Source organism: Toxoplasma gondii, chromosome VIIa (assembly GCF_000006565.2).
Source record: "Toxoplasma gondii ME49 chromosome VIIa, whole genome shotgun sequence".
Classification (NCBI taxonomy): domain Eukaryota; phylum Apicomplexa; class Conoidasida; order Eucoccidiorida; family Sarcocystidae; genus Toxoplasma; species Toxoplasma gondii.
Window position 1 is genome coordinate 54,584 of NC_031474.1, and position 27,939 is coordinate 82,522.

Below are 27,939 nucleotides of genomic sequence, written 5' to 3' on the forward strand. Positions count from 1 at the left end.
TCGTTGAACACCATAGTGACTAGTTTGTTGAGAAGTGCTTGCGACAGTTGGAGTTCGTTACACAACCGTGCCAGCAATCCCAAAAAGCCACAGGACATCCACAAGGACGTACGATAACTGCCAGCCTTGCATGTTGGTTAGGGGGAAAGGACGGGCAAGCGTTGCAGCAAAAACAGTGGCCGCCTTTACGCAAGAACACATCTCTTGAACATAAATGATTCTTACGGGCTCCAAAGTTTCCTGAGTTTCACACGCAGGTTGAAACTGTCCTTCTGGGGCCACACCCAGGAAACGTGTTTCATGATAAAAAATAATTTTATGTGTAGATTTAGCACCACTTCTCTGAAAACACGAATACAAAAATGCAACCCTCCATATTATTGGGAATGTTTTTCATTGGGAATTACTAAAAGAAGATCGTTTTCATCTAACTTCTCTGAATATCAAAGAAATCGGGGGGAAATGGTGTCGTACGGTGCCTCCCAAGTAGCTAGAGTCACAGAATTCTGTACCTTACATGTAGATATCATGAACGCAAAACCAATCAAGGCAAAACATTAACACGGAGACGGCGTTTATTTACAAACGGATAATCATCAGATGGTCGACTTATGAGCACTGTATTTGTGTTGTCGGTTTTGTACCGAGCATACGGTAAAGCCGTTGTACCAATCAATATTGGGGGTTCTCGCAAAAAGTGCTGCGATTTCCTTTTTTCTAGTTTCGCTACGGACGGCTGTTGGCCTGATCCTAAGCCGGTATACAAAAAGCATAAGAACCATTACCAGGTGGATATGAGCGACAAATATGCAATGATTTTTTATCGATGACCAGCAAATACCACACATAACAATAATTCACTGATGGTTTCATTTCACTACTATAAACAGGAAGGTTTTCGACACGCATGATTAAAACGAATCATCATGATCGTCTAGTATTTGAAACGTGGGGAACAGTGAATGTGTTGCCTATATGCCTGTCGAGATCAACCTGTAACGTTCCACACCTCACTGCGTAAGACGGAAGCAGCATGCACCTGCTGAGATCCAATATCACAGTTGCATCGTGAATTCGTTATCTGCGACCTGAGTGGGAAGTACTCCTCAGGCCAAGCCCATAACGCTGAAGCGTTAACCCTTATTCGCCCTGCACGTGACATCTTCAGATGTGACGCTATGGATCCTGGGGAGTGTACCCTTCCGGGCAAAAAGGGATTGGCCTATACTAGGATCGTTCAACGCACAGCAAACCCCCATTTTCCATCCCGCTCATTCACATGTCTACCACAAGCTCGTGACTGTGAACTATGCTAACTTAGTTCATTTGTGATCGCTCGACGACCACACCCAGAACCCTGGCGTGTGTCCCAAAGACGCAAACGCGGCAACGAGTGGATCCCTACCATACGCAAGTCAACCATCTCTCTTTCCAGTGCCAATCAGCAAAGCACGCGACTGCAGGACCGTTTGCCCCACGACAGCTGACCGTCAGCGTTGCCTTACCTGCGTCCTGATTACCAAGAGAAATGTCCGGACATCCCAGCTTCAATATTGGAACTTGTCGTTGCTTAGTCGAATCAACACTACGTCTCTGATTAGTGTCCGCGGGGTTTATTATTTCCATGTGTTGATGTACGAAGGCCGTTCCGTGACTCTGTCTCACATCCAACACACTTGGCTAGTTGAATGATAGTAAGCAACTCGAGTCAAGGGCAAAGAGTGAAAGTCGTCTGGAAGCAGTTCACCAGATTCTCTGTGTGTGCCAGCAGAACCCCCACTTCAGCGAAGCAACATCTAGTCGTCTCCGTGCGACTTACGTCACTGTCGAGAGCAGAAAGGCAACGCAAGCGCTCAAAAATTGATGAACACTATTGGCGGAGGATTCTACAAGATACTTTAGACTCAAAGCTGATGCACTGTTTGATTAACTCTTCATCCCATCGCATCTTCCTGAGCTCGGAAGAGGCTTCCGTAAACAACCCGTAGACAGGCTGTGACTCACTAGCGCCAGAGAGCACTTGCTTCTCCTCGCTCTTCGCTGGAGTCGCCAGCTCCTCTGTCGACAAGGCGATAGAGACGGCAACCGCAGTGGCCGCAGCCCTACACAATCACAATAACACAAGAAGGCCACATAACTGATGAGTTTGTGAGGCTGGTGATGGAGCAGTACGATTCTGAGATACGCTGGAGGCGCACAGGTGATGCAGACAGTGATTGTTCCTGGTAAAAATGGACGCTTCCTAAAACCGAATTTTGCGCGACGAAAACTCGTATGGAAAAAACAGGGCGACGGCACGGTGAAATAGTTGCAAAAGCGTCATTCGAAAAGGAGTGAAAGCCTAGGCAGTTGCCGAAGTAGCATATTAGCATTAGTAAGTCTGGTATTCTGGGCGACTGCGTAGTCTTCCTCTAATTTTGCTTCTATTCAGTTGATCACATGTTCAGGTCCACTAGTAGAAAAGAGGTCCACGAAAAGCACTGTTTTCAATCTTTGTCTCAAAAATATCCGAACGTCTTCAAGACTCAGTTACTTTTGCGACTTCTACCAGCTGCGGCACCGCTACCCCATCAGCACCGGTGCACTGTGACGTGAACGTGTGTGTTTGTTTGTTTGACGATTCAGAGCTGCAGCCAGAACAAACACTATCCGATTCGAGGAAAGGGTGGCTAGTCCTTATGGGGACTTCCAGTGAGAGGAATGTAGCTATTGTCGCATTTCGTCGACGGCACTTGTGTCAACCCCCCTACACTGCAACGCAGGACGAGCTACTTGTCGAGACTGAGGAGCCTGGGGGTGTCAGATGTGTGCGCAGATGTGCAAGCCTCTCCCACAAGACAGAAGACTACTCTTCTCCAAACCAGCTTCTTCATAGTCACCAATGCATACTCGATGTACCAAGTAGCTCCCCTAGCAGCACGAGGGAAAACAGTGACAGAGTACATTTTTTGATCAGCTCTGTCAAAAAGTTTTACTTTTGTGCATGCATCCACAAACGAAAACCAAAACATTGGTCGACCACGCCAGACAGATGTGCAGATCCTACACTGAACGGACACACCACGTCTTATAGAGGTAGTCACGTGAAAGTCTGCGTACACTATTGGCCTTACTTCGTGCTCCGTTGAATGGACACCATAAAACGCTGTGTAAATAGGATGAGTGCGGTACCGGTTCCAACGTGAGTCAAGTTGTTAGAATACTTACAGAGTCGCGAAGAATATCACTTGCAGCTTGTCATTCTTCCACTGAGCTGAAAAGCGGGTTCCGGCGTCCACTGCGGTCACTCCGTGGTGATCGGTGGCGTTGGCTTGGTCGCCCCACCAGCGACTACCTCTCTTGGTTCTTCCGTTTGTGGTCGCACGGTGGGCTACAGCGAGTGGTCCTGCAGCCGCTACACTCTCTTCAGCCGTCACACTCCCTTCACTCGTCACACTCCCTTCACTCGCTGTACTCTCTTCGGTCCCTACACTCCCTTCAACCTTGCTGTTGCCTGCGGGATTCATTGAATCCATGTGGACGAAAAGCCCGCGAGTTTCACTGATGACCGCCTCAGCCATGAAGGTCCGGGTTGCTGACCAAACGTCAGGTGTGAGAGAAGAAAGGGCCGCTAGAAAGATAAATGCATGCAGAGAAAGGAGTAAAAGCGCGCCTCGACGACGCCATATTTGGTTGGCACGCGCGAACAGTTGCGCGGGGCTTTTCTTGTGGAGCGCAGCTGTCGTTCCCATGTTGCCCTCACTCGCTCGTCCACATAGGAAAGTCGGAGTGAGTGGAGGCGCCATGTCTTCTGATGAGCAGGAGAGCGACAGAGTTCAATCAAGGTACATCGAGATAAAGGAAGGCTACCTGAGGAAATGGAACATGATTACACGGCTGCATACGACCTTGCGGTCGGGCATAGGCAGCGCCGCCCAAGAATTTCAAGAATTTCGGCGGTTATGAAACGACAGAATACGTCCCACAAGAGTATATGACTGGCAATCTCTCCTATGAAGGATCCGGTATGCATCTGAGTGATATTTTCACGGGAGCCAAACCGTTCTGCCAGGCGTATGAAGCAGCCTTTATGCATTCAAGTGATATTCGAACCGGAGTCAATACGTCCCCGTCGGCGGTCCTTCTAATACTTCTTCTCTTTCCATACGGGCAGACTCATCAGGAGAATTGAGAAATAAAATCGCGATATTTACTCGGCTGACGACACGGTCTGCCTACAAGAACTCAGAAACTCAGAAAACCTGTCAAATTTAATTCTGTCACTATGTGACGACGCAAGCGTCCGGCCGTCCGTCTGAGTCAAGCCGCAGTATTGTCTTGCACTGCATGCAAAAAGCACTTCCTCCATCGTGTTGCGGCGTGTTCGCGTGCTGCTTTGTTGACGCTACTGCGTCTCCTTTCTGTGGCAGGAAGCCTTTTGAAGCGACTGAAAACTGCCCCAAGTTATCTCCTGTCGTTCATGTTGTCATGCGGAAGTCAACGGTACTCGCACTTTTCTCGTTAAGGGACGCGGTTGGAACCCGCGCGTCTAACTGCTGAGTCATCTATAGCAGCGCATCGAAGAACGTCGACGCGTTATGCTGAAACGAACATTTCATTTGATTCCCTTTCATTTCACTCTTTTCCATTCAGCTATCTGAAACTCTGTGTACTAAATCCCGTAAGGATGACGAGAAGAAACGCTGTGAACTCTGCGTCGAACTCGATCTAGGAGTCGAAGATCAGAGCCAACGGAATGGGGCTCCCCGCGGAGGTACCTCGGATTAAGAAGAGTGGATGGAATGGAAAGAAAACCCGGCTCGTGTGGAACCATCACCTCGGTTGGCCTCCCACTTTTGTATGGTGGAACAGCAATGCTCACAACAAGACTACGTGCCAGAACCAAAAACTACTTCAAATCATTCCTGGAGTGGGGGATCTTTTCAATCGAGTAGCCTGAATTCGCATCGCGCCAAAATTATTTACTTTCCCGGCATGCTGTGGCGAAAACCATGTTCGCGTTTACAGGAAAGGGGCGTAACAAATGTACCTGCTGGAGTCACACCATAGTAAACACCTGTATCCAGCAGTTCCTAGAGCGATACCATTGTGCATCTTCAGGTGCCTTTTGCCTTGCTACGATTTCCGGCGAGTTATTTCAATACTTTCTCTAAACGAGGTTTTGGTAACAGGTGGTGGCCTCAACAATGTTATTTTTCTTGGCTCATCTCCGTCGGCTTCTAGTCGATGATCCCTTGTCGAAGTGCACCGACCTTTTTTTTGTTCGAGCAATCTTTTCGTAGCACTTGGGGTAACTTGCTTTACGTTCTGTTTGGTTATTTAGTATGGATTTGGTCGTTACAGATATCCCATCCACCAGGTAGATAGTGGTGCACGTTGTACCTACAAACGACTTTGCAACTTTGCATGCGGTGTAAGTTAAGGTACAGCGAATAACGCCTAAACTGTCGGAAAGAGTCAAAATAGAGACACAAGTTCATGTTTTTTGAGAGCTTGGTATAACTGGGTACAGGAAATTGCCACATATTTTCGTTTTTTATGGCTTATTTGAAGCAAAGAAACTCTCTTGACGTTTCTGCTGCCAAAACCGGTCGCATTATTTTCGGGAGGGCGTGGGCCGGTTTACCCGCATAAATAAGCCGAGGTTCAATTATGTCAACGAGAAACCTCTTACTAGCAATTTCTTCAAAGCACCGGAGGGAAAAACCAAGGAAACGGCACCGGACATCGTTTACCCAGTAAGGGAGATTCCAAAGGTTATGGGAGCGTAGGCAGTCCGCAGTTTAACAGTAGCGGTATACGGTGTGAAAGCGTTGGACCCAGGGGACCCTTTTCTGTGATTTGGCATATGTGGAATTGTCCATAATCGCAGCTCCACTAGCGGGACAAGGTCCGAGAAGAACATCACTTCGAAATCTTCTCAAAATTGCTGCGATGTCTCCAGCAGGCAGTTACTTGTATGTCTTCTATGCGCTGCTGCACCGCTATCCCATCAGCAGAGTACCGGTGCATTATGACCTGTGTGTGTTTGACGATTCAGAAGTGTAGCCGACACAAACGTATCCGATTCAAGGATGGTCTAGCTGTCCATTGCGGGGCCTTTCCGTGAGAAGCATGAAGCCACTTCGTCATTCGTCGATATCATTTTGGATCGACCCCTCTCGATGCAATGCAGTACGACTTACTTGTTGAGACTTGGGAGCCGTTAGTGTCAGACGTTTGCGCAGATGTAATCGTCGTCCCACGGTAGAGAACACAATCAGCTAGCACAGTGCCTTTCTTCACCTAACCCTTGCATACTCTATGTTTCAAGTAGCTCCCGTCGCACCAGGAGGAAAGATGATGAAAGAACACATTTCTTTTTTCACTCCAACTCCCGAACCTCCATCATATACTGATACAAAAGAGTCACCATATCGGCGCATAAGGTCATTGACTACAACGGCAGGATTCGGGAGGGGTACACGTGTCAGGCAGCATGTTACCAGGAACTATAGCGATATCCTATTTCGTAGTACCAATACACAGCAGTCATGAAGAGCTTGCTTACCTGCATCCCAAATAGCAGTCATTCTACCGCAAAAGGTCTAAGCTGCCTGCTTGCAGTACCTGTAATAGTCGAGGCCATCGGGTTAATGTGATAATTAGAATGCACGACATAGGTATGATCTCTACGTCTCACACATACAGTCAACAAAAGCTCTTTAGATTTCTATTGACGATGTTTACATGCCACGCATGCATGTACATAAAAAGCTAAATCATTGACCGGCGATGGCAAATAGGTACGCAAAGCACATATTCAAGGGAATGATAGGCGACTCTACACATCGACAAGCACAAGTGCCTCTGGGAACAATTTTCGCGTCAATGGGAGAGCCGCCGAGGCCAAACAGTGAAACATTGCACGTACGACGAGTGTGAGCCAGTGTCAGACAGAAATTAAATTGTTTGTCTACTTACAGATCGCAAAGAAGATCAGTTCCGCCTTTGGACTCCTGCCACTACGTGCCAATCGGGATGCGGCGGCCGACGTCTGTTCTCTTTGCTGTTTCGTTTTTACTACTGGTTCTGCGTCAGCCTCGGCCTTTTTGGCTTTCTCCATGTCACCTGCTTTTCTCGATGTCTACCACAGTGTAGGTCCCAGAGACGGTTGACCTGTCTGTTTCTTCTCTGTGGCCAGGAAATCCGTGTGGACATTCCCAGGAGGTGCATGGCTAGCCACCTAAGCCACGACAGTCCTTGTTGCGAAGAAAAGTCATGTACAAGAGAGGGAAAAGCTACTGGAGCAATGAAAGCAAAGAGAGAAAGAAGCAGGCATTTGCACAGAGGGTGCCATGCGTAAGCTGCTTTAGAAGTGAACCGTCCGGGCATTTTCTAATATGACACAGAAGTCGTTCCCGTCTTGCCCTCGCTGGCTCGCCCTAGAAAAGCAAACAAATGGCCTGAAAGAGCAATTTTGCGATGGGTCGTACCAAGAAGGAACAACTTGTGCTGACCGAAGGCTTTCTGATAATGGTACACGACGCGGACATCCGCGTACGACTCGACAGCCAGAAGTTGAAAGGAATTTGCTGAAATATTGCGATAGGGAAGATGATGCAGGTCCCTAAAGGGTAGTTTGCATTTTCCTTGACAGATATGTAAGGAAGCCGTGTGGCTGAGTGGAGACGTCGCCACAGCCGAAACGTTCGGCGTTTTTAAACTGAGTGGCTTTCTATCAAGCCAGAGCAAGGAGAATGATGAAAGGAAATGGCTCCGTCACGTATCTAGAGCTAGCTTGCTCCAAAAGCACTCGAAAGTCCTAAAAGCAAACGCACCCTGCTAGGCGGTGACATCGGGAGCATGCCCTCACTACCAAAGCGTTCTTCCATGCGGAGTGGCGACGCGTTGGGCACAGTTCCTTGGTTATTTTCCAATACACGTGTTTGCCCTTGGGCCTTCATACTAATCCACAGTGTTTAAAGATCGGTGATTTCTAGCGACAGGACAGTCTCTCTATTGCATTTTTACCCTTGCTATATTTAATGGTTTCAGTGAGAAAGTGATTCATATAGATGCTTAGGTCACTCGCGTGAGCGTGGCCGTGATCCGCCTCGCTACATAGCTCGAACTGTGATAGAGGGGAGCTTACGCGCAGTAGTGTTGGATGCCGAAATTGGCTTTTCATTTGCTCTAACTGGACACGTTTTTTTTTGAGAACGCGAGACATCAACCGTTCCCTTCGAACGTGTTATAATCGCCCGTCACGCACTGGTGTGATAGCTTTTCTGGAACCTCACCCGGCAGTGATTTTACGTTGATGCTTTCGCCAACCACCACATTTCTTATGGATTGGCTCCTCCGTTTCTTGTAAGTCCTCTGGCTTTTTTGAGGGGATTTCTCGTGGCTTGTGGAGCTTCACCCAAATTTCCTCCTAGTCAGCAGCCGTTACACTCACTTCTGACTGGGCCTGAAATCGTGGCGCATAGAAGCGTCCCCGAGAACTCAACAGGTTCGATTGAAAAGCTGAATCTATTTTGCAACGCAAACGCTATCTTTCGGACTACAAGACGGGCGCCAACGACTGACGGGACATCTTCAGTTCCGATAAACAGGGAAACGAAAACAAGAGATACATGGTACACATGAATAGAACACACGCATAGATGCCACTTGTACATCCGAGAATGGCTGTACACTCTCCTGAAAGACACAGAAGAGCCACGGTCGGGATACTTCAGCTTAGCGAAAAATGTTTGCGCAGCACCAGACATGTAGAACGTAGGGCGCACGAAAGAAAACATATGCACAGTAGCGGAGCGGAGAAGACAGAAACACAGTGTTTCTCACTGCACCGAAGACACGGTTCTGCATTTGAGCTGCCTAAACAGACAACCACGTATCTTGTTTCGAAAAGGGCGGCACAGACGTGCTGCCGCCCTACCGAAAAAATGACTGAATTGAAGACAGTCACCGATGTTTCTGTGGTCTCATCCGCTCACCACACAGAAACTCTCCCGCGAAGAACCCAACAATTATGTTACACAGTGATACACATGCGAACTTCCTGCTCGATGTTCCCCGTGAGAAAGCATCACATACCGAAGAAGACGAAGAAGAGCTGCTTCACCGTACTACATCTCCGTGGAAAGAGACAGACGGAGAGATAACCCTCGGTCTGCCCTGAGAGTCAGCACACATTGGTTCGGCTGGTGCCCATCTATCTGCTAAGTCACAGTCGGTAGTTACACTACGGTTCTTTCCCCGTCCTATCCTTCAACTCCCCAACAAATGCCAGTACTTGCTGGAGCTCGTGTTATGTCGATGCGAGTGGTGTGTCGTTCACGCTGGACAATCGAAATTCCGTTTTTCACCTACAATTTCGCTTGGGCTACCTGCTCAAGACCTCAACTGGTACTACGCTGCTCGAGACTGGATCGTTGAATCGGCTTCTGCGCTTATTACTGTCTGCAAACACGAGTTTTCTCTGTTGCTGATTTTCCGTTCTCTTCCGTTGCTTTGTATGTCACGAGCAACGTTGTTCGTTGCTCGACCTCGGCGGTTCTCACTCGTGTCTGACAGTGAGAGGAGCTATCCGTCAGGTATCAGCATGCGCAGCACCATCGTACTGACCGCGTTCAAGTTGCCTGCTTGAATATTCGAACATGTTCTTACAACACACTCGTGTTTTTGTCCACTCCACTCTCCCCATCCCCTGAGTCGTCTCTGTGACGGGCTTACAACCCAAAGTCCACAAATGCTGCGACACCTCATATCAAGGTTGGTTTCAGTGCAGCCTTCTTGGACTACCACCTGCACACGCGCATCTCATGTCGTCCTCAGTAATACACAAATCTCCCCCCAAAACTTGAACATCTGCACATGGACTTCTCCCGTTGAAGTCTTTCGCTTCTCTTCGTACACCAGTGCTATTCATCGTCCTCTTCTGTGGACTCGATCTCACTCTCCCACAGCGCGGGCCCGTCGTCCTCGCTCGACCTCTGTGGCTCCTCTGATTCACTCTGCCTGTCTTCGTCGTTGGGCTTCTCTTCGTCTTCGTCGCCTTCGGCTCGAACTTGTGTCTAAACAGCACAACGGAAGAATGAATGTTCAACAAGAGAGATGACTCCGTAAAAAACGAGAAAGCAAGAAGGAGTCTTCAAAGAGATTAATCACTCCACGGTAGTGGTCTCGGTTGGCCAGTGTACCCGCAAGTGAGTACTAGCGTGATGGTTCCGTATCCTGAGGCCACTGATTGGTTAATTGGAGGTCTTTCTGCTATTGGTAAACTAAGTATCTCAAACATAGTTTTTGCCTGCTGCCCCACGAAGAGAAAGGGGAAGCGAGACGAGTTGCTCCGACTGCAGGGCCTTCTTTCCTTTCTCTGATTCTTACCTTAAGCTGAGCTATCTGCGCGAGAAGACTCGGTGGCTTGTTTTCGTTGATAAGGCGCACACAGTATGCCGCCAAGGCAGGCATCCGCTCCAGCGCACCATTCAAATCTACTGTGCCTTCTTCTCCCACTTTCTCCCCTCGGAAATCCTGTTTCGTCACAGCGCACAAGGCAGAGACAGCACTGCAGTGCTTGATCCTACCGAGATAACGGAAGGAAGGTGCATGGACAATGAATTCCGCATATGCGGGGAACAAACCACATGGGACACATCCCGACACACACGAGAACTATAACGGCGGTTAGATGCAGATACGAGGAAGAAAACACAAGTACGAAGAAGCAAGACTGACACGTCTGACTCGAGACTGAACGCATACACGTGTGCTTTTTTAAAAACCAACGCCCCGTTCAACCACTTTGCCTAGAAATCTTTTTCTATCTTCGAAGTCGTCTCTTCCTGCTTTCCTCTGTCTCTCTCTCAATCGGATGCCAGCCGCGGTGTCCTGTTTCGTGTGGCGGTAAAAGTTGAGGAAGTCCATCCAGGTATCTCCCGAATGGTCCCCGACGCACCTGCTGCAACTCCTGTTTAGCTTGCTTCTCCTCCCTGGTTGTCTGCTGCATCGCGGCCACGTCCTCGACGTCTTCGACCTCCAGAATGGCTGCTTCAAACTCCCCGCCTCCTCCAAGTCCTGCTCCCCTTTTGCCCGACCTCGGCACATGAGTGGATGCCTCTGTGTCATCGGGGTTGTCCTCTGCAGAGTCGTGTAGAATGCGGTCTGCATAGATGTCGTCCTTGAAGCCTGATTTCGCTCTGCTCTCCTCCTGACCACATCCACACAGAGAACAGCATGATGAGAAATTGAGAAGCTCCCTGTGCCACCTTCTGCCAGCTTTCAAGCACGCCCATGCGCCAGCAGAATACGGAAATCCGCCACTTTCAGCCGTCTTAAGCAGTCCACCGGGGAGGCGGTGGACAGCAGCCGTAGAGAACTTGGTTGTCTGCATCTCATAATCGGAGGCATGTTCGGTATTGTGAACACTGCGGGTTTCGTGGTTTGCTTCCACTCGTGGTGTACAATCTGTTCTTTACAGAACAAACTCATCGTAGTGCGGTAAAACTGCGAGACGAAGAAAGCGTCCATCCAGTTACTAAACAAAGACCAGGCCAACAAGCATCGGGTCCTTCTACTCCGTTATCTCTTACCCCCCCCCCCCCGGCTTTGCGCCCACCGTCGGGCACAAGTTGTGTTGTATCACTGTCTTCTAATTTTAAATTCACGTTGTTGTTCCTTTCTTTCTGCCTCCTCAGTTGCCATCGACATGGCGGCCGTGGGGTCTCACCGGAGAAGCAAGCAAATCCTTCAGAGTCTCAGCGTTCGCAAACCATTCCCGTGCGGCTTCCTTGTCCTGAGTCTGTTGTCCGAGATGCCCCTCCCGCGTTGTATTTTCCATGGTGAATAGACCACGGTCGACGACAACCTCGTCGAGGAGCCTCTTCTGAAGTTGCTTGCGCCAGATGTTCTCTTCAATCGAGTGTTCAGTGACCAGACGGTAGACGTGGACGTCGCGAGTCTGGCCGATGCGATGGCATCTGAGAACCAAACGAGGAACACAAACGGAAGGTTCTTGGATGTCCTTCGCGTGGAAATTTACCATTCCTACTGGTAGTTCACTCACAGCAAGACGCAGATCGACACCAACTTGACTCTGCCGTTCGTTTCTACAACGTCGAACCAATGACACCCACAGGGGGGTCACTGCGCACAAAACGGACACATGTGTGCCTCCGTCGTCCTTCCGTCTCTCCCGTTGGATGGTTGCCTTTGCTCAGCAAGTCACAGCTGTCACAATGCCTTTCCCCATGACAGCCGTCTTGGCTATCGGCGCGCTCCGGCTTTCTCTACGCTTCCGCCAGCTTCGATCCTCACCTATCCATAGCCTGCCGATCCATGGCGGGGTTCCAGTCCGTGTCGTAGAAGATAACCGTGTCGGCACCTGTGAGGTTCAGCCCGACTCCGCCCGCTCGCGTGGAAGAGATGAACAAAAAAATGCGTGGATTTGCATTGAATCTAGTGACGACTCTCTGGCGTTGGTCCACCTGCGAACACACGTCACGACCAAACGCCCTAAAAACGGGTAGAAATGCCTAGGGCAGCGACCGACGAGGAAGACTCATCTCAACCGGCACACAGGGGCACTTTCTATCGCCGACTCGGTGTAATGCCCAGTTAAACTATTAGATCACAGCGCTTCCGGTACTTTGAGAGCATACTCACGGCGAGAAGGGAACTCCCTTCCAGAGAAAATGGATGTTTAGTCGGGAAGTCTTAAACAGCCCCATGAGGTGGGGGGTGTGCATGGACCGTAAAGAACGTGGCTCTCCCTGTCTGATAACTGGAGACATGTTTTCACTATCCTAGGTAATGTCTAGGTTTATTCGATCTGGGATACATCAATGTGGACACATAAGACCATCGAATACAACGGTACGCTCCTGAACACAAAGGGCAGTCAAGCAACATTCGTTCGCTTCCCGCAGCAATAGATGATTTTCACTCAAGTTCGCTTATCACTGAGGGCTGGACACAAAAACGGAACAACCTACCTTTGTGCTGCCGTCCAGACGTACGTACGTGAAGCCCTGGTGGTTGATCCATGATTCCAGCACATCCAGCATCTTACTGAACTGTGTGAACAGCAAACAGCGGTGGCCGTCAGCTCGGAGTTTCGTGAGGAGTTCAGCCTGATAAAGAACGAAGAGTCAGTCCCAGAGAGAAATAATTTGCTCTCGACAGAAGGCGAACACTCCAAAAGGATAGACGAAACGTTGACATCAGGGACCCACTGCCGTGTCGAGAGGCACATTTCAGTGACGTGGCTTGTCGATACTACTGAGATGTCAAGAAAACCCTGAGCAATAAACTCGTCAAAATACGGAATCCTACCGCGTGCTGCACCGTCTCCCAGGGATTCGCATGCACAGGAATAAGAGTCTGCAGCCGTCTGAAGAATCTGGAAACCGCCTTCAGGTGCCTCACCAACACAATCAGTTTGCCACAGTCATCTTGCAGGGTCTGCTTGTGCGGGAAGATGCGCCTCTGTCTCTCTACTGCTTCATGGAGCTCAGCAGCGCTACCCTGGAGGAACTCCAAACTCTCTGCGAACGCCGAAAAAGAGTTCTCCCGAGCTTGGATGCCACCAGGACCTCGCAGGCTGCACCGCACACAACATACACACACACACACAACGCAGTCACTGAGCAACGTAGTTCCATCACAGACACCCCGTAACTCGAAGGATATGCTAGTTGGCAAAACACGCCACAACTGTACACATGCGTCTGTCCATATGGGATGGTTTCTTGATCCCTCCCGTTTTCTGTCTGGGCAATGCCAAGTCCTCAAACCGCGACCAGCGCGTTCCCGCATAGCTACACGGGCAATGCGCGACTAGCCTGAGACGCCGACATCGAACGCGACCAAGTGCGTTCTGTCCCTCCTGGGTCCAGTGGCCTGCGGAACACGTGAACCTCCAAAGACAGCGACATCGCAACTCTGGCTTGCGCAGCGTATTTAACAGAACGTTCTTCGATTCGTAGAGGTGGCGCTGGCGAGGCATGCCGCGTATTGATCTCACAAGATACGGGGGGGGCCGGGTTGGACCCGAGGATTGCAGAGAACCGAGCAGCGTAGAATGACGCTTTGGTCGCGTTCAAAGACCTCTGTGGGGGTTGGTGTGATGCGCCGAAGAGTCTCCGTCCGAGCCAGGAAGTCCCCGGAGGCTCTAATCTGCACCACACCAGAGCAAAGGAACACAAGAGTATAGCCGTTCGCCTACAACTTGATGTGAAACCAGTTTGAGTGAAGAGGCTTTCAAGTCGCAAATTTTCGCAAACTCCATGTCAGGAGCTGTTTCTTCGCGGAGTGAACCCTCATCTCCGACTATGCCTCACGCTGCCACGCACGCATTTCTGTGACCGGGAAGGCGACGCCCTGCCTGGGCTCGACAGGGCGCTGCTGATGCTGCGCGTTTCCACGAACACACACGAGCGCGCGAGTACACCAGAGAGCACCTACAAACCCGTTATTCGCTTGAAAACCTTTCCCAAAGGCCTCAGGACACCTATTACAGTTTCTTCCCATCTCGGTACCTTCCTGACAAGAAGCGTGGAGACAAAAAACGTTCCGCGTTCAAACCATTCGCTGTGTCTTTGCCTTCAGCTCTCCTCTCTACAACCCTCTCGTTTCTGATCTTTCCTTTCTCTTCCTCTCTGCGACCGTCGTTCGCTTCCTTCCTAATTCCGATTTCCTCCCCCTCATCCACTGCTTCCTGCGTCTTCCTGTCTTTTCGCGCGTCACCAAACCCACCGGCTCGTGGACGCTGCCGACGGGATTCAAGGGAGATTGGCAAATTTCCTTTCTGAGCAGCTCGCGAGTGTCGCGCCCCCCGAACAGAGGAGGTGACGCGAGTGATAGACTGGATGCGAAGAGAAACATCGCCTGTGACGCCTCGCATCGCATCTCTTCTGACCGCCAGAACTCTGGAGCACATATCACACGTATCAACACATGGAAACAAGTGAGTAACAGACAACGCGTGGTAACAAGAATCCCTATACTCCGTCTAAAAGACGGCCGATGTGGAAGAACCGTAATATCGTAGAATATTGAAGCTCGACATCAGCGACCGACAGCAGCGGAGGTGAAATATCTCCTGACTCTGTAAAGGTTAAGATATTCTTCAGTACGATCGTGGGCCAGTTTCTGAAACGACACCTACCCGCCTTCCTACGCGCGCATCTTGCTTCTAGCAGTTCCCAAACACATTCACATGCAGACATCACCACGCGCAGCAACGGGTTCACCGACTCTCTGGTTGAGCAGTTCGGTCACAATAACGCGTTAAGCCGGGGGGCGGCAAGGCGCGCGTCAACATCGTCGCAACTAAGACAGCAAGATTCTAAGATGCCTTTAGACACAGGGCACACCGATAAAGCACATGTTGCGCCCGAAATCGATTCGTAGGCACTCGGAGGGTTTTGTGCGCCCAGCAACAGAAGAGAAAGAGACAAAGAGACGAGACGACCACCGGAAGCGAGGGGAAGCACGTAATTGGGAAGCCTCGTTAGGATGACCACACCACCGGGTGTTCACCTGTGAGGAGAGAAAACGCAGACAAAAGTATGTACGTGCAGGGAAACACGCATGCGCATCGGCGGCTACGCGAAGAGACGCGTGACGTACCTGCTTTGCGCATGCGAGTCCCCTCGTTCGCGTCGACAGCAGCGCTGAAGGGTTCCGCGGGTCGCGCGAGAAACGTTGTCTGTGTGTCCTTGTGCATGCCTCTGTCTTCGCCCGCCGTAAATTCGGATTCTCCCGGCGTGAAGCTGTCTAGGAAGGACTCGCCGCCGGTCGCGTCGACGAGACACAAAGCAGGCTGCATCTCACATCTTTCGCTGGAAATCCAGCGTCTCCAGAGAGTGCCAGCGCGCTTGATTCCCCGCATGGCTTGTCGCCGTGCCTTCCCGCCTCTCTCCAAGGCCGGAGGCGAGCCGACGCCTCCTGTGCCACCTGCGGCGCCCGCCCGCGAGCTCAGTGAATCAGCTAAACCAGAAGACAGAGCAGCCGCCTCTGCGTCCCCATTCAAAACCAGGTCCTCGTCTTCCATAACCTTGCCGTCCTTCTCACTGTCCTCCTGCTGGCGCATGAGGTGAGACACAAAGGCAGGCGGGACGGGGAAACAGTTTCGGAGAAGGAGGCGCCGGTCGCGACCGCAGCAGCGACGCCTGGCGTGGGCCGCGAGAAAACCGTCCAAGTCTGGAATCGACGCAGACCCAAACGGTTGGGTAAGCACCAGAGAGACAGAATTCGCAGGCAAGGCGGAGGACGCGGACGCAGAAGCGCCTGCTCTAGGCGCCGTGCTCCCGTCATCTGTCGTGTTCCGGAGAAGCGGAACCTCGAGGAGAGTCCCGAGAGACAGCACGTCGGACTCGGTGCCTTCGCCGTTTCTCCTCCCCTCTCCCGGGCTCATCGCCGCAGTCATCAGCCTTCTTCGTTTGGTCGCCGATAGAGGGAGCACGGAAGAAGGAGGCATCGCTGATCCAGACGCGTCGCTTAAGAACGGCTGTTTGCCTTCGTTTTTCACAGATTCATCGTGCCCAGCGAGCCTCTCCTCCCGACACCGCCGGGCCGCCGCACGCGCAGACACGCGCAAGCCGGTCGGAGGGCCTCCAGAAGAACCCAGTTTCTTCTCTGTGGTTGGGGTTTCACACGGCGATGCTTGGAGAGAAGAAGCACCAGACGCAGCCCGAGACGCGGGCACCGCCGCCGTTGCCAAGGCTGGTTCTGCAGCTCGAAGACTCGGAGGGACGCCTGCGAAACCGTGCACGCCAGCGTCCTCGGCAGGAGACAGAGGACGCATGCCTCGACTTCCAACTGCCTCGGCGGCCTCTCCCGACTCAAACAAGGGGGGACCTTCCAAGGGATTTTCGTCCCCACGCGCCTCAAGGGCGACTCGAGACGGAGACGACGCGTGGACACCAGAAGGGGTGAAAAGCCGCTCCTCTGTCGCCCGGCTTTCTCTCTGTCCCTCCTCTCCCGGCTCGTCACAGTCCGGCCCGCTGCTGTTGTCCACGGGCGTCAGCGGCGAAGCGCGACCCCCACCAGGCGACGGTCCCTGGCTCGAGCCGCCTATCGGGCCTAGAAACTCCCCACGGTCAAGCGCTTCCCCTCCGACAGAGGCAGAGACGCCTTCGCGGTCTGCATCTGGGTGGACCCACGAAAAGGTTCGCTCGGCCGAGCGAAGTGGAGGCACAGCCTCCCGCTCTCCTAGAGAGTGAGGAGCCGGTCCAGAGAGCAGGGAACAGTGAGAAGACGAGTGAGACTGAAAGGTGGAATTCGGCGACACGCCACTTGGTGGAGAACCGACCGAGTCTTGCGACCCTGTCCCAGGACGAGACAGCGGGAGAGCAGAGGCAACAGGGAAAGAAGGATGCACAGGAGACTGGACAAGAGAGGGCGACGAAGATGGAACCTGGGGGCCTTGAGGAGGGCCAGAGGGAGCCGTGGCAGCGGCGGGAGAAGCGCAAGGTGCCAGAGACCCAGGACAGCCTTGCACGCGCATGTCGACGCACATGTGGCGGGCGGTTTCGGCGCTCCAAACGCTGGGTACCTTGTGAGAGGATCCAGTCGCTCCGGGAAAAGGCTCCGACACATGGCCAGAAGAAATCTGAGATTCGGGTGACTGACAAGGGAGAATGAACTCTTGGATTCTTTCGTCTTCTTGGAGAGGTAGCGACAGAGGTAACGCGTTCCCTTGGTTCTCGACAGGCACATGCGGAGACAGTGCAGGGAAGCGAGTGACCCCTGCCGCAACCGAAGAAGAACAAGACGACGAGCAGGGGAGACCACTGGCTGACGAGTTCCTGCTATTGTCTGCATGCAACCGGCGTGTGTACACTGGCTGAGGCAGCGAGAGAAGGTCACACTCTTCCAGAGGAGTGGCGGCAGACAAGAGGTCAAACGGAGAGAACTGCAGAAGAGACGAGGAAGACGCAGGGGCGAGGAGACGAAGTGGCGACAAATTCTGAGCCAGGCCATGTTGAAGAGATGAGAACAATATCTCGTAGTGGATCAAAGAGATAATCGGCAGCGTGACACGCCTAGGAGAAAACACAGGAAAACCAACGGACACCGCCAAAACCGCATGGGAAGAGACACCGCAGTCTGCTTAGTGGTAGCTCAACGTTTTTATGTTTCTATATACTTTCCTTCTACGAACGCTAACGCCTCCTCTTACAAATACGACGAAACCGCAATCGAGCTTTGACATGTACACGGGTATGTACAGGTGAATACACAGACTTATTATTGGGAAGCAAGAAGTATACTTACAGACATACATCACATGCTCACGCAATTTACAGACGTAGACGAACAAGTGGTTCGTTGACTGTGGAGACACTTTCAGCAACATGCATACAAATAGCAAGAAGAAAATGAGATGTAACTGAGTATTGTCCCCGTGGATAAAGAGGGGGGAGGGGTAAAACGGACATAGGCACACGCACACACACACACACATCGGCTTTCATCTAAAAAACGCGTCGACGAGTGATCTATACCTTGTTTTACGCACTGTTTTCTACGGGTCTCTACCTCTGTATGAGTTAATCGGGACAGCTTGGCTGCGCATAATGGCATTATTACAAAGGTATATCGTTCCTCGAAAAATCTGTGTGAGATTCAATTGTTTTGGAATCGCGCGATTTGCTTCTTTCCTCACCGAAAGCGTTCCTCGATGCACCAGTTCCACGGTTCATGCAGCCACAGACAAATCATTGCCGGGATGTCGTACGAGAGCGCGTTAACACCTCCGCCTCCAACTGGAGTTTCGATCGGCCTGGGCTCAAACAAGTCGGGGTGATTGCACACCTTCCGCAACTGCATCAGAATGTTCATCATTCCCCTGTAATTGCCGGCGGCCATAGTCTGCTGGACTTGGCGTCTCTGCATGAATTCGTCGTACAAGCACTTTTGTCTCTTTGTGAGAGAACAGCGAACCACGTGTTCGTACTTGCGCGGCATTTGCTTCTCGACATCTTTTTTCAGGCGACGCAGGAGATACGGCCGCAGAAGGGCGTGGAGCTTTTCGAGCAATTGCTGGTGTTCTGAGACTTGTTCCTGGAAACGCGACATATCGAGAGAGACCGCAAATCAAAGGAAATAAAGGGAGCCAGCAACCAAACGCGTCGTGCACAAGACAGGCAGACGGGTGAAGCGAGACAACGGAAGAAACAGAAAAAATGCGGTGAAAGAACCGAACAAAGACCCTGATTCAGAAAAGAGCGAGTGTCAGGCCGACCAAGTGGAAGCAAGGAAGACGGACATGCTCGTCGTCGCACGCTTTGGAGCAGACGCTGATTCTTTCCAGTCCTCGCCTCAAGCTTGAGGCGATTCTTCTTTGCACAAACGCGCGACCACGCAACTCGAGTTTAGCGCTCTCTGGCTTTGGCATTTCGCCTTGGCTCACCCCGACTGCCCCTTCGCCTCTGTACCTGTTCGATGGCCGCTGTGAGCGGGTCTCCAAACCACTCCTTGAAGTCGTCGTGGGACTGGAACACAGTGGGCATGAGGAAGTGCATGAGCGACCAGAGTTCGGCGAGGTTGTTTTGCAAGGGTGTGCCCGTCAGGAGGAGCCGATGTTGCGTGTTGAAGGTCAAGAGCGTTTGCCACCTTCGGCTGTGGAAATTCTTGATGTTTTGGGCCTCGTCGAGGACGAGAGAGTACCACTTTTTCCGTCTGAAAATTTGCGCGTCCTTGACCACCGTCGAGTACGAAGCGATGCAGACGTGGAACGCGTAGGGCCGCGACCATCCTGTGCGTTTCTTCGCGCGTTCCTGGGCGCTGCCGAAGTAGACGAGCACCTTGAAGCCCGGGCAAAACTTGAAGAACTCACGCTCCCAGTTGAGCATCACACTCGTAGGCACGACGATCAGGTGCGGCCCCCACACGCCGCGCTCGAGGGCAAGCCGCGCGAGCAGCACGATCGTCTGCAGAGTCTTCCCCAGCCCCATTTCGTCTGCGAGAATGCCATTCAGGCCTTTGTCGTGCAGGGCAAAGAGCCACTGAACACCCTCTGACTGATACGTGCGGAGCGTCGCCCGAACCAACGCGGGAGCTGGATTCGACGATAGGTAACGAGGCTGCGGCGATGGCTCAGTGTCGGAAGCGGACTTCGTCTTTTCAGAGCTCTGTCCGCCGCGACCCTCTCCATGCGGACCCTGCGAAAGAGCCGACGAAAACCCAGTCAAGTTCTCCTCTTCCGTGCTCTTGTTCGCAACTGCACCTGCTGAGTGAGGGGAGCATACACACACGACCTCCGCCTTGCTCGGCTTCACAGCCAAAACGCGCTTTGAATCGCCCTCCTCGCGCTTCATGTTCTGCACCCTGGCGCCTGCCGGGGACCGTGGCTCGGCATCTGACAGCGACGGCCACCGCAGCTGACGGTTCCCCTCCCTCTCCGATTGTTCTCTCCTCGAAAGATCATCTCTCGAGTCATCTGCAGACGACGCGTCTCCAGTCTTCGCCTCGCGCTTGTCGGCCTCCTCTCGATCCTCACTCGCGCCTCTCTCTCTCTTTACTGAGTCCCGCTCTTCAACGGGTTGACCTGGGCTCACACTGCGGACTTCAGAACACGGACTGGAAGCTTCCTGCTTCACCTCGCAGGAAGAGTCGCCGCGCTGACGTCTCCGACGCAGACTGCGCTGAACAGGGATCACGACTTCGTCCTCGCTGCTGGTCCCCTCTTCTTCCTCTTCTTCCATGCGTCCCGACGACGGCGCACCAAATCTGAAGAGACCACGGCACACAAAAACGAGATCCACTCATCTATCGTCTTTCTGTTACTGCAGCATTTGTACATGCCAGGGTCGAACCCCAGAGCCCGCTGTCAGAGGCCGACAACCCCGTACACTTTGAGGCGGATGAGCATTGATTTATCGCACCTGACACAAAGGCCTTTCTGCAAAGAAAACAACGAATTCAAACGCATGCAGTGCCAACTGGCTCTGCGAAACGTGAGCGCTGTTTGGGCGACAGCAGAGTTGCACGCCGTTACACAACCAATACCGCGCAGGACTCGGCGATTTCTGAGAGGAAGGGGAACTTGTCATCTCTTATGGAGGAGCAGACCACACAGAGCAGAAAGGACACTGCTACTACGCCGCCCCTCGCTGGTGGATGGGAGAGTCCAGACACCAGCCACTGCCGTGAAAGGTCGCCTGCACTTCTCACCTTCGAATCAACTCCTCTATAGGTAGTTCGGCATCCTCTTGCAGCCTTTTCAACTCGTCTTCTTCCTCCTCTTCTTCCTCGGCTTCCATCGCAGCGTCGAGCTCTTCATCTTCTTCTTTCTGTTTCCCGAAGGCCCCGCCATCCAAGCTAAACTCGCTTCTGTTGTCGTCGTCATCGTCTGCGGAGTGTTCAGTGTCCCCTATCTTCTCTGCCGCCGCCTCTCTTCCTCTTAGCTCCGCTTTTATCTCCTTCTCTCCCTGTTGACATCTGCGTTCTTCTCGCTCTTCCTGTCGGTCGGCCTGTCCCCTTCCTCCTGATGCTTCAGCTTCTTTGACTGCCTTCTCTCGACGCGCCTTGCCATCCACCTCCCGCCGCTTGTCCGCAGCCAGCTGTGCCTCGCCCCCTTCCACGCCGTAGATCCTGCGATAGCAACGGGAGAAGTGTGCGGTAGCAGTTTCGAATAAGAAAGAGGAAATTTGTAAAAACGTCTCTGGTGCTTATGAGAAGCCACGTTCGGTGAAGCCTGCGGAGTTCGGAAGATGCTTCCCGGTCATTACGCTGTCAACGGAATTCGTTGTTCCCCTATGGTGCACATGACGCATGCCCTGTCCTCCCAAACTCTTCCCAAATCTTACCTCTTCAACAGTTCATCGACGGGCATGGCCGCTTCGTCTTGGAGTCCGCGGAGCTCAGCTTCCGTGTCTTCTTGTTCGTCCTCCTCTTCCTTCTCCATTTCGACGTCCAGACGTTCATCTTCTTCTTCTTGTTCCTTCGAATGTCCTAACGGTGACCACGGATTCTCTCGATCTTCTTCCTCCCCGTCTCCTTCCTCTCCATCTTCTTCCTCCCCATCTCCTTCCTCTCCATCTTCTGCCTCTCCATCTTCTTCCTCTCCGTCTTCTTCGTCTTTGTCTGCTCTGTGAGCTTTCTCTTTCTGCTCCCGCTGCCTGTCAGAAGCGAGTTGCGTCAGGCCTCCTTCTACGCCGTAGGTCCTATACATCAGCAAGAGTGGAGGCGCCCGGACAAGACGAACATCCAGTGCAGATGCAGACGAGTTGAGAGTGAAGCCAGAAGTGCCAGCGCTTGGCCTGTGACTTCCTCTGACGCACCGTGAGTGTGTTCCTTTTCAGCCTCCTCTGCTCGCTTCGTAGCTGCTTGGCCTGTTCGCCAGAGAACAAAAAGTGAGGGCCACCTTCTCGCGGGAGACTTACCTTTTCAAGAGTTCCTCCACGGGAATACTGGCTTCATCTTGTAGGCCCTGCAGTTCACTCTGCAAATCTTCTTGCTCTTCGTCTTCTTCTCTCTCCATTTCTGCCTCAAGGCGGTCGTCTTCTTCTTCTTGGTCCTTGGCAAACATCGACGCAGTCCACTCTTTCTCTCCATCGTCTTCTTCTCCCCCCTCGGTCTTCGCCTTCGCCCGTCGGCCAGAGCTGAAGCGGCTCTCGCTTCGACCTGGTCCCTGCCTCTCAGTCTTTGCCTCCTCGTCAGAGACGAAGCTGTTGCGCCGAGAAGACATGGTCGTTTCTGACGTTAACCGTTTGCTTCCATCGTGCTGGGCAGCTGTACTACGAAGGCACTGAAGCAAACGCCGAGCACACCAGCCGCGAGCGAGAAAGGAAAACGTAAGACGCCACGTTGACGCACTCTCCCCCTTGTTCCTCCGGACTGCACCACCGCATGTATTCTACCTCGTCACAACAGAAGCAGAGGTAGAAAGTACACTCGCGCGCTTCACTTCCCGCGAGGAAAGAGAGACTGGACGCTTGCCCCCTTGTTTGTCACCAACGAACGCCTCTACAACATCGAAGGCTACTTTTACGCAGAAACACACAGAGACGCAGACAAACAACAAGCCACAATGGAAGACACACACGACGGCCACCTGCCACACAGACAGTCGTAAATCACGAGGTGAATGCATGCAGGCTGCTCGGCAGCAGAGTTTCAAAGCAGAAAGAGACGGCTCCAGGGAGACTGCAACGCCAGTCATACGTGGAGGTGAACCCAGTTTTCAGAGACCGGCCTAGCAAGAGGTGCCACCAGCTGGCTAACTTCCCTGCTCAAGAAACCGATGCACGGACACCCATCAAGATGAGCTTCTTACCGGCTTTCGGAGACCCTGAGCAAGCCGGCGGCACTGCTGCATTGCCTCACTGACAAGTCGATCCAGCCTCTGCTTCTTCTTCTCGTGGAGTTGCCTCTGAAGCTGCCGCTTTTCCCTTTCCCACACGAGGCGCTCGATGCGTCGCCAGAAGACCTCGACGGGACCGCATGTGCTCTTCGCCACAGCGCGTAGTCGCCTGCGCGAGCAAGACACGAGCGCCGAAGCAGGCACTCAAACTCGGACTGTTTAGACAGTGAAACCCACCACAGTTTTCTTTCTTGGATACAGATCGTGGTTGTTCAATCAACGCTGGATATACCTCTTGACGCACTCAACGAGACGGGCATGTACAGCACAGGAGTACTGCAGCAACGTGTACCTGAACAGCCAACGTCTGCACAGGCACTACACGAAGGGGACCATATTCCCTTCAACCATCTTGTCCTTCCTGGAGACGTCTACAGGAGCTCAGTCGCCACACAAGATGGAAGTTGGATGCTCACGCTCTCCGACAAGTGCACACGGCACTCACCACGTTGCAATCCCGAGATGACGCGTGCACTGTTCATCCTTTTTCGCTTGCAGACCCCACAAGAAACCCGCTCTTGACATGAACTTGCGTCCGCGTATTAACGCCCACGACATCTGGGTAGCGCACCTCTAACTGACTCCACTAGGAGCCACCGCGCTTACGGCGGTTGGGCACCCGAACCTTCGCTGCGTGGCGGAGCAGCTGCCAGTTTCTATAGCCAGTGCTCGAGGCGACCACGCAGGAACGTTATAAACAGATATAGTTGTGATGCTCGGAAGCATCAGAAGTGCTTCGCACCTCATTTGGCAATGGATCTACTGATCGCACAAGCATTCAGTTCGTTTTTGAGAGGTATTCAGGAGCTGAAAACCACAGCATCCCCGACCTCAACGAATTTTCGCCACAGAGCCGTAATTACGCACCAGCTCTACACCGTTAGAAGTAAACCACAGTGTCGCAGCGGTACCGTCCAGCCTCCTTGTGAAATGTTTGAGAGAACCACGGACAACACCATGGATCTCCACGGTCAGAGGCGGACCGGCAGCCACGGCGTTTTTTTTGTGTATTTGCTTCACCCACCTTTCTTCCTCTTCGGCCTTCATTTGCTTCTTCTTCTCCACAGTTTCCACGTGTCGTCGACACCCTCCCGCGAGTTGTCTGAAGAGTTTTCTCTTCTCTTTGTGTTCGTCGATGACGAGGTCCTGGAAACTTCGGATCTCTTTCTCGAGGATATTCTGAAAGACCACTTCCGGCACTCGCGCCGGCTCTCTCTGAGAGACTGGTCCTCCGCCTTCTCCGCGCCCAGAGGACCGGCCCATCTTGACCAGAAGTTTCTGCAGCCTCTCCTGCAGACTCTGGAGTTCCTCCTGAACGGTCTTCTCCTCCTCCTGATTCAAACCTACGTCGTACAGCCCGCCGAGAGAGGCGAGAAACTCATCCATGTCCACGCATCCCGGGTGAAGGAGATTCCCGCTGTCGTCCACGCCACACATTTTGCATGCCAGCTCCGGAGGCGGTTCGTCCGGCAGCTCCTCGCCGCGTCTTCTCGCCTCCTCTCTCTGCTGCTGAATTTCCAAAAGGACCTGTCTCTGTTCCTCCTGCACACGAAGAATCGTCCTCTCCCTCTCCTCGCGCTCCGTCAACGCCGGGTGCCGAAAGGCTTCCCACCGCACAGCTAGCTGGGCCTGTCTTCCAGGCGCGACGGCGCAGGCGCGCGAAGAGAATGCAGAAGAGTCTGCATGCGGGAAGCAGGCACTCGAGGCAAGAGGCCCAGCCACGGCCGACACCGAAGCTGAAGGCGCAGAACAACACGAAGCGGAGGGGTTGGAGAGCTCCAGCCACTCTTTCTCGCGCAAGGCTGGCCAATCGCCGCAAGAGCCACTCGCGACCGGCTCGTCTCCAGCGACAGAGGCGTCCCCGTCGTCGCTGGCTGTATTCCGCTGCACACATTCCTCGAGAGGCCACCCGCCAGGGAGCGTCGCCGCCGACAGCGAAGCGCCATCGTGCTCCGAGGAGTCTCTCGAGGTCACGCGGCCTCTGCGTCGCCGTGGCCTGTCACGGGAGCCCGGTTGAGCCCCGTCTTGGATCCCGTCCGCCCAAGCGTCACGGAGGTGATCTGAGGACGCGGAAACGCACGCAGATTTGCTCTCGTCTCCGTTCTGGACACGAGAGGAGAACGACAGTCTGACTTGTTGGAACGGAAGCCCCTCGCCGACTCCCTGTCCCCCCATCGTCCGCCTCCAGGGGCTCGCGGCGGAAGGTCCAGACTCGAGAGGCGCCGCTGACGGCGCCTGTCCGTTCCGGTTTCCTGATACGTCACAGGAAAGCGCAGGCGGACTCCCCGAGTTGTGAATAGGAGGGGCGTTGAGAGACATGGGGTCCGCAACTGCATGCAAGGCTCGAGGCGCCGCCTCGGAGCTCTTCTGCGCGACACGGAGGCCTCCTGAAGGCGTCGCGGCGGAAGTCGACAATGCACGCTGGGAGGAGACAGCTGAGGAGGCAGCGGCTACATGGCAGGGGACACTCCAGGGCTGAGCATCTGCGACCGAGCCGCCTGACGAACCGGCCACGCATGGGCAATCACTGAGAGAAAACGACGCTGGCCTCCGCACCAAGGTAGAAGGAGCGACAGGCGAAAAAGCAGAGACTGAGTCCTGTTCAGAAGAGACGCTGTGACCAGGTGGCTGCCACTGGGGGGGCAGCGACATCGTAGACAGAGAGAGACAAAGCAGGAGGGAGAGCGTTCCAGATTTGGGCTATCCATGAAGAAGACGCGAACAACGCGAGCTGCAGCTCCAGGCATTCATAGTGCTTACGGCAAAACAGGTTACGAAAAATTTGAGATGGCGGCAAGGTCGGCGGTACCCTTTGACGGGCAGGCAGCCGTTCCCTCCGTCTTCGGGATGTTTGCGCGACGACCGAGGAATGGAATCGCACGGTGGTTTCAGGCGCAGTCGGATGCTTTACACTGCAAATGAAATCGAAAACCAGTTCGGGTGGAAACTTCCTGGACAGGCAGTATGCCACGAGCACAACAGCCCCGTGAAGTCTGTTCCGCGTCACAGAAGACCAGAAACACCCGAGTGCAGGAGTCCGCCGTCAGCGAGCATTTGAGAAAAACACAGTGGAAACATTGTTTGAGCCCATACGTGTCAGCGCAGCTGCAAACCCATGAAAATATCGATCGCAAGGATGGCCTCGCGAACCAGCAACCTGAGAGAACCCGCGAGAACGGATGTTGCCGCGTGGACGGGCAGGACAGGCACACCACCGGAGAAGGCTGCGTTGCCCTCCCGGGTGCAAGGACAGAAACCAAAGGGCAGCACACAGACAAGTGTGCCTAGGACAAAGCAACAACTGGTGGTTTGCTCCTTCGTCATTTGCCGAGGGACAAGTCAGAGAGCTACGCGTGGAACGGAGGACGAAGGCGTCGACAGGTCCCCGTCTCGGAGACAAGAAAACGGGAAAGATTTGGCGCAGAAAGCCAGCTGGCAACTGACGCACCGTCTTGATGAACAGGACAGGACGTTGGAGACCCGTTTGACGATCAGGACAAAGGAGAACAAAGGAAAATGTTGTAGAAGTCACCAGGTGACGATCTTAGTGGGGTCTTCTTTGCGCTCACTTTTCCTGACAGCTGACGGAAGGGCGCCTGGACTAACTTCAGGATCCGTCGGCGAAGGATCCGTTGAGAAAACTCAAATATGTGAGACGACTTCGGGACAACGTATGGGGAGAAAAAACGGAAACTCCAGTTTCGCAGAAGTCGGCAACCTTTAGGCTGGCTCTCATCGATCCACCACAAAGCCACACCGTCGATGGCAGTGCCATCCAGATCACGGAGTCAGGGTCACCTTGCTAGAACGCCCTGAACAAAATGCAGATTCTCAGATGGAGAATCGTTGCAAGGATGTAAACAAATTCGTCCTCTCGAGACAAGAGGAAAAGAAGGGGAGACGGCAAGCGCATAGACTACTCAGAGCTAGTGGAAGCGAGGCGGCCGGGGCAGTCTTGAACTGCACTCCTCGCGGATGCACGGCAGCTCCAGAAAATGGGTAAAATCGAGCAGCGGAGAGCAGAGAAGTCTGTATACGCAAAGAAAAGTTCCTAGCACATCGTCGCGTGGCGGGAGATCCGTCGTCCAGTGTTCACCTCTTTCCAATGCTTTCTCGGGGGCCGTCAAGCGAATCGGGTTCTCGATTATAAGCCGTGGGAACCTCGCCACAGACCACCGCTGTGGTCTTGAGAAGACAGCGGTACTTGCTTGCGATAAACAATGAACACCCCCTTTGACTTGTTCGGTCCCTTTCGTATTTTCTTACGCGGAGAAGAGGTTCCACGTCAAGGCTCAGCATATGTTGACAGGTACGAAAACCGCATCTTTTTCTCAACGCTGCTTTGCTGTGGATCCACGACTGGCACCCCTTCAATGCAAGGAGACAAGACAGTGGATCGTGACTGCCGCCGCTGTTAGGTCCGTCACGTGTCTCATACGTGGTTGCAACAGCGCAAACCGCCAGTAGCGTTTACTGCCAGCTTGTTGCGTTCACGTCTACGAGGTAAGGGGGGGTATGCATGTGGGTCACATTCTGTAGCGAACCACCCAGTCGGAAGTCTCATCTCAGCGCTTCCA

At 53.0% G+C, this 27,939-nt stretch overlaps 2 protein-coding genes across 2 annotated transcripts; both read right to left on the reverse strand.

The window, feature by feature from the left end:
* Positions 1-1,452: 1,452 nt before the first annotated feature.
* TGME49_280810 (hypothetical protein) lies at positions 1,453-4,260 on the reverse strand. Its single transcript, XM_018781868.1, has 3 exons — positions 3,208-4,260; positions 2,005-2,102; positions 1,453-1,656 (listed from the first exon to the last, which is right to left on the reverse strand). Exons 1-3 carry the CDS (start codon positions 3,783-3,785, stop codon positions 1,598-1,600), a joined length of 735 nt encoding a protein of 244 aa, XP_018637202.1. The 5' UTR covers positions 3,786-4,260; the 3' UTR covers positions 1,453-1,597.
* Positions 4,261-9,606: 5,346 nt separating this feature from the next.
* TGME49_280800 (SWI2/SNF2 SRCAP/Ino80) lies at positions 9,607-27,429 on the reverse strand. Its single transcript, XM_002371433.2, has 17 exons — positions 24,387-27,429; positions 23,276-23,471; positions 22,383-22,747; positions 21,807-22,163; positions 21,172-21,591; positions 19,434-20,727; positions 18,662-19,059; positions 15,622-18,038; positions 14,746-14,918; positions 14,015-14,166; positions 13,417-13,591; positions 12,984-13,121; positions 12,307-12,476; positions 11,720-11,969; positions 10,949-11,200; positions 10,378-10,524; positions 9,607-10,064 (listed from the first exon to the last, which is right to left on the reverse strand). The coding sequence occupies exons 1-17, from the start codon at positions 26,012-26,014 to the stop codon at positions 9,912-9,914; spliced, it is 8,685 nt and encodes a 2,894-aa protein (XP_002371474.1). The 5' UTR covers positions 26,015-27,429; the 3' UTR covers positions 9,607-9,911.
* Between the last annotated feature and the right edge of the window lie 510 nt (positions 27,430-27,939).

Bases quoted from the DNA above. Each gene is read 5' to 3' on its own strand.
- TGME49_280810 (XM_018781868.1), bottom strand. From the start codon at position 3,785: ATGGCGCCTCCACTCACTCCGACTTTCCTATGTGGACGAGCGAGTGAG. The intron at 2,103-3,207 runs GTAAGTATTCTA...GTGATTGTGTAG, and splicing joins GTGATATTCTTCGCGACTCT to GGCTGCGGCCACTGCGGTTG. The intron at 1,657-2,004 runs GTGAGTCACAGC...GATGTGAGACAG, and splicing joins GCAAGTGCTCTCTGGCGCTA to AGTCACGGAACGGCCTTCGT.
- TGME49_280800 (XM_002371433.2), bottom strand. From the start codon at position 26,014: ATGTCGCTGCCCCCCCAGTGGCAGCCACCTGGTCACAGCGTCTCTTCT. The intron at 14,167-14,745 runs GTGGGTTTGGTG...GGTGTGGTGCAG, and splicing joins TCGGCAGCGTCCACGAGCCG to ATTAGAGCCTCCGGGGACTT. The intron at 11,970-12,306 runs GTGAGGATCGAA...TTTGGTTCTCAG, and splicing joins GATCGGCAGGCTATGGATAG to ATGCCATCGCATCGGCCAGA.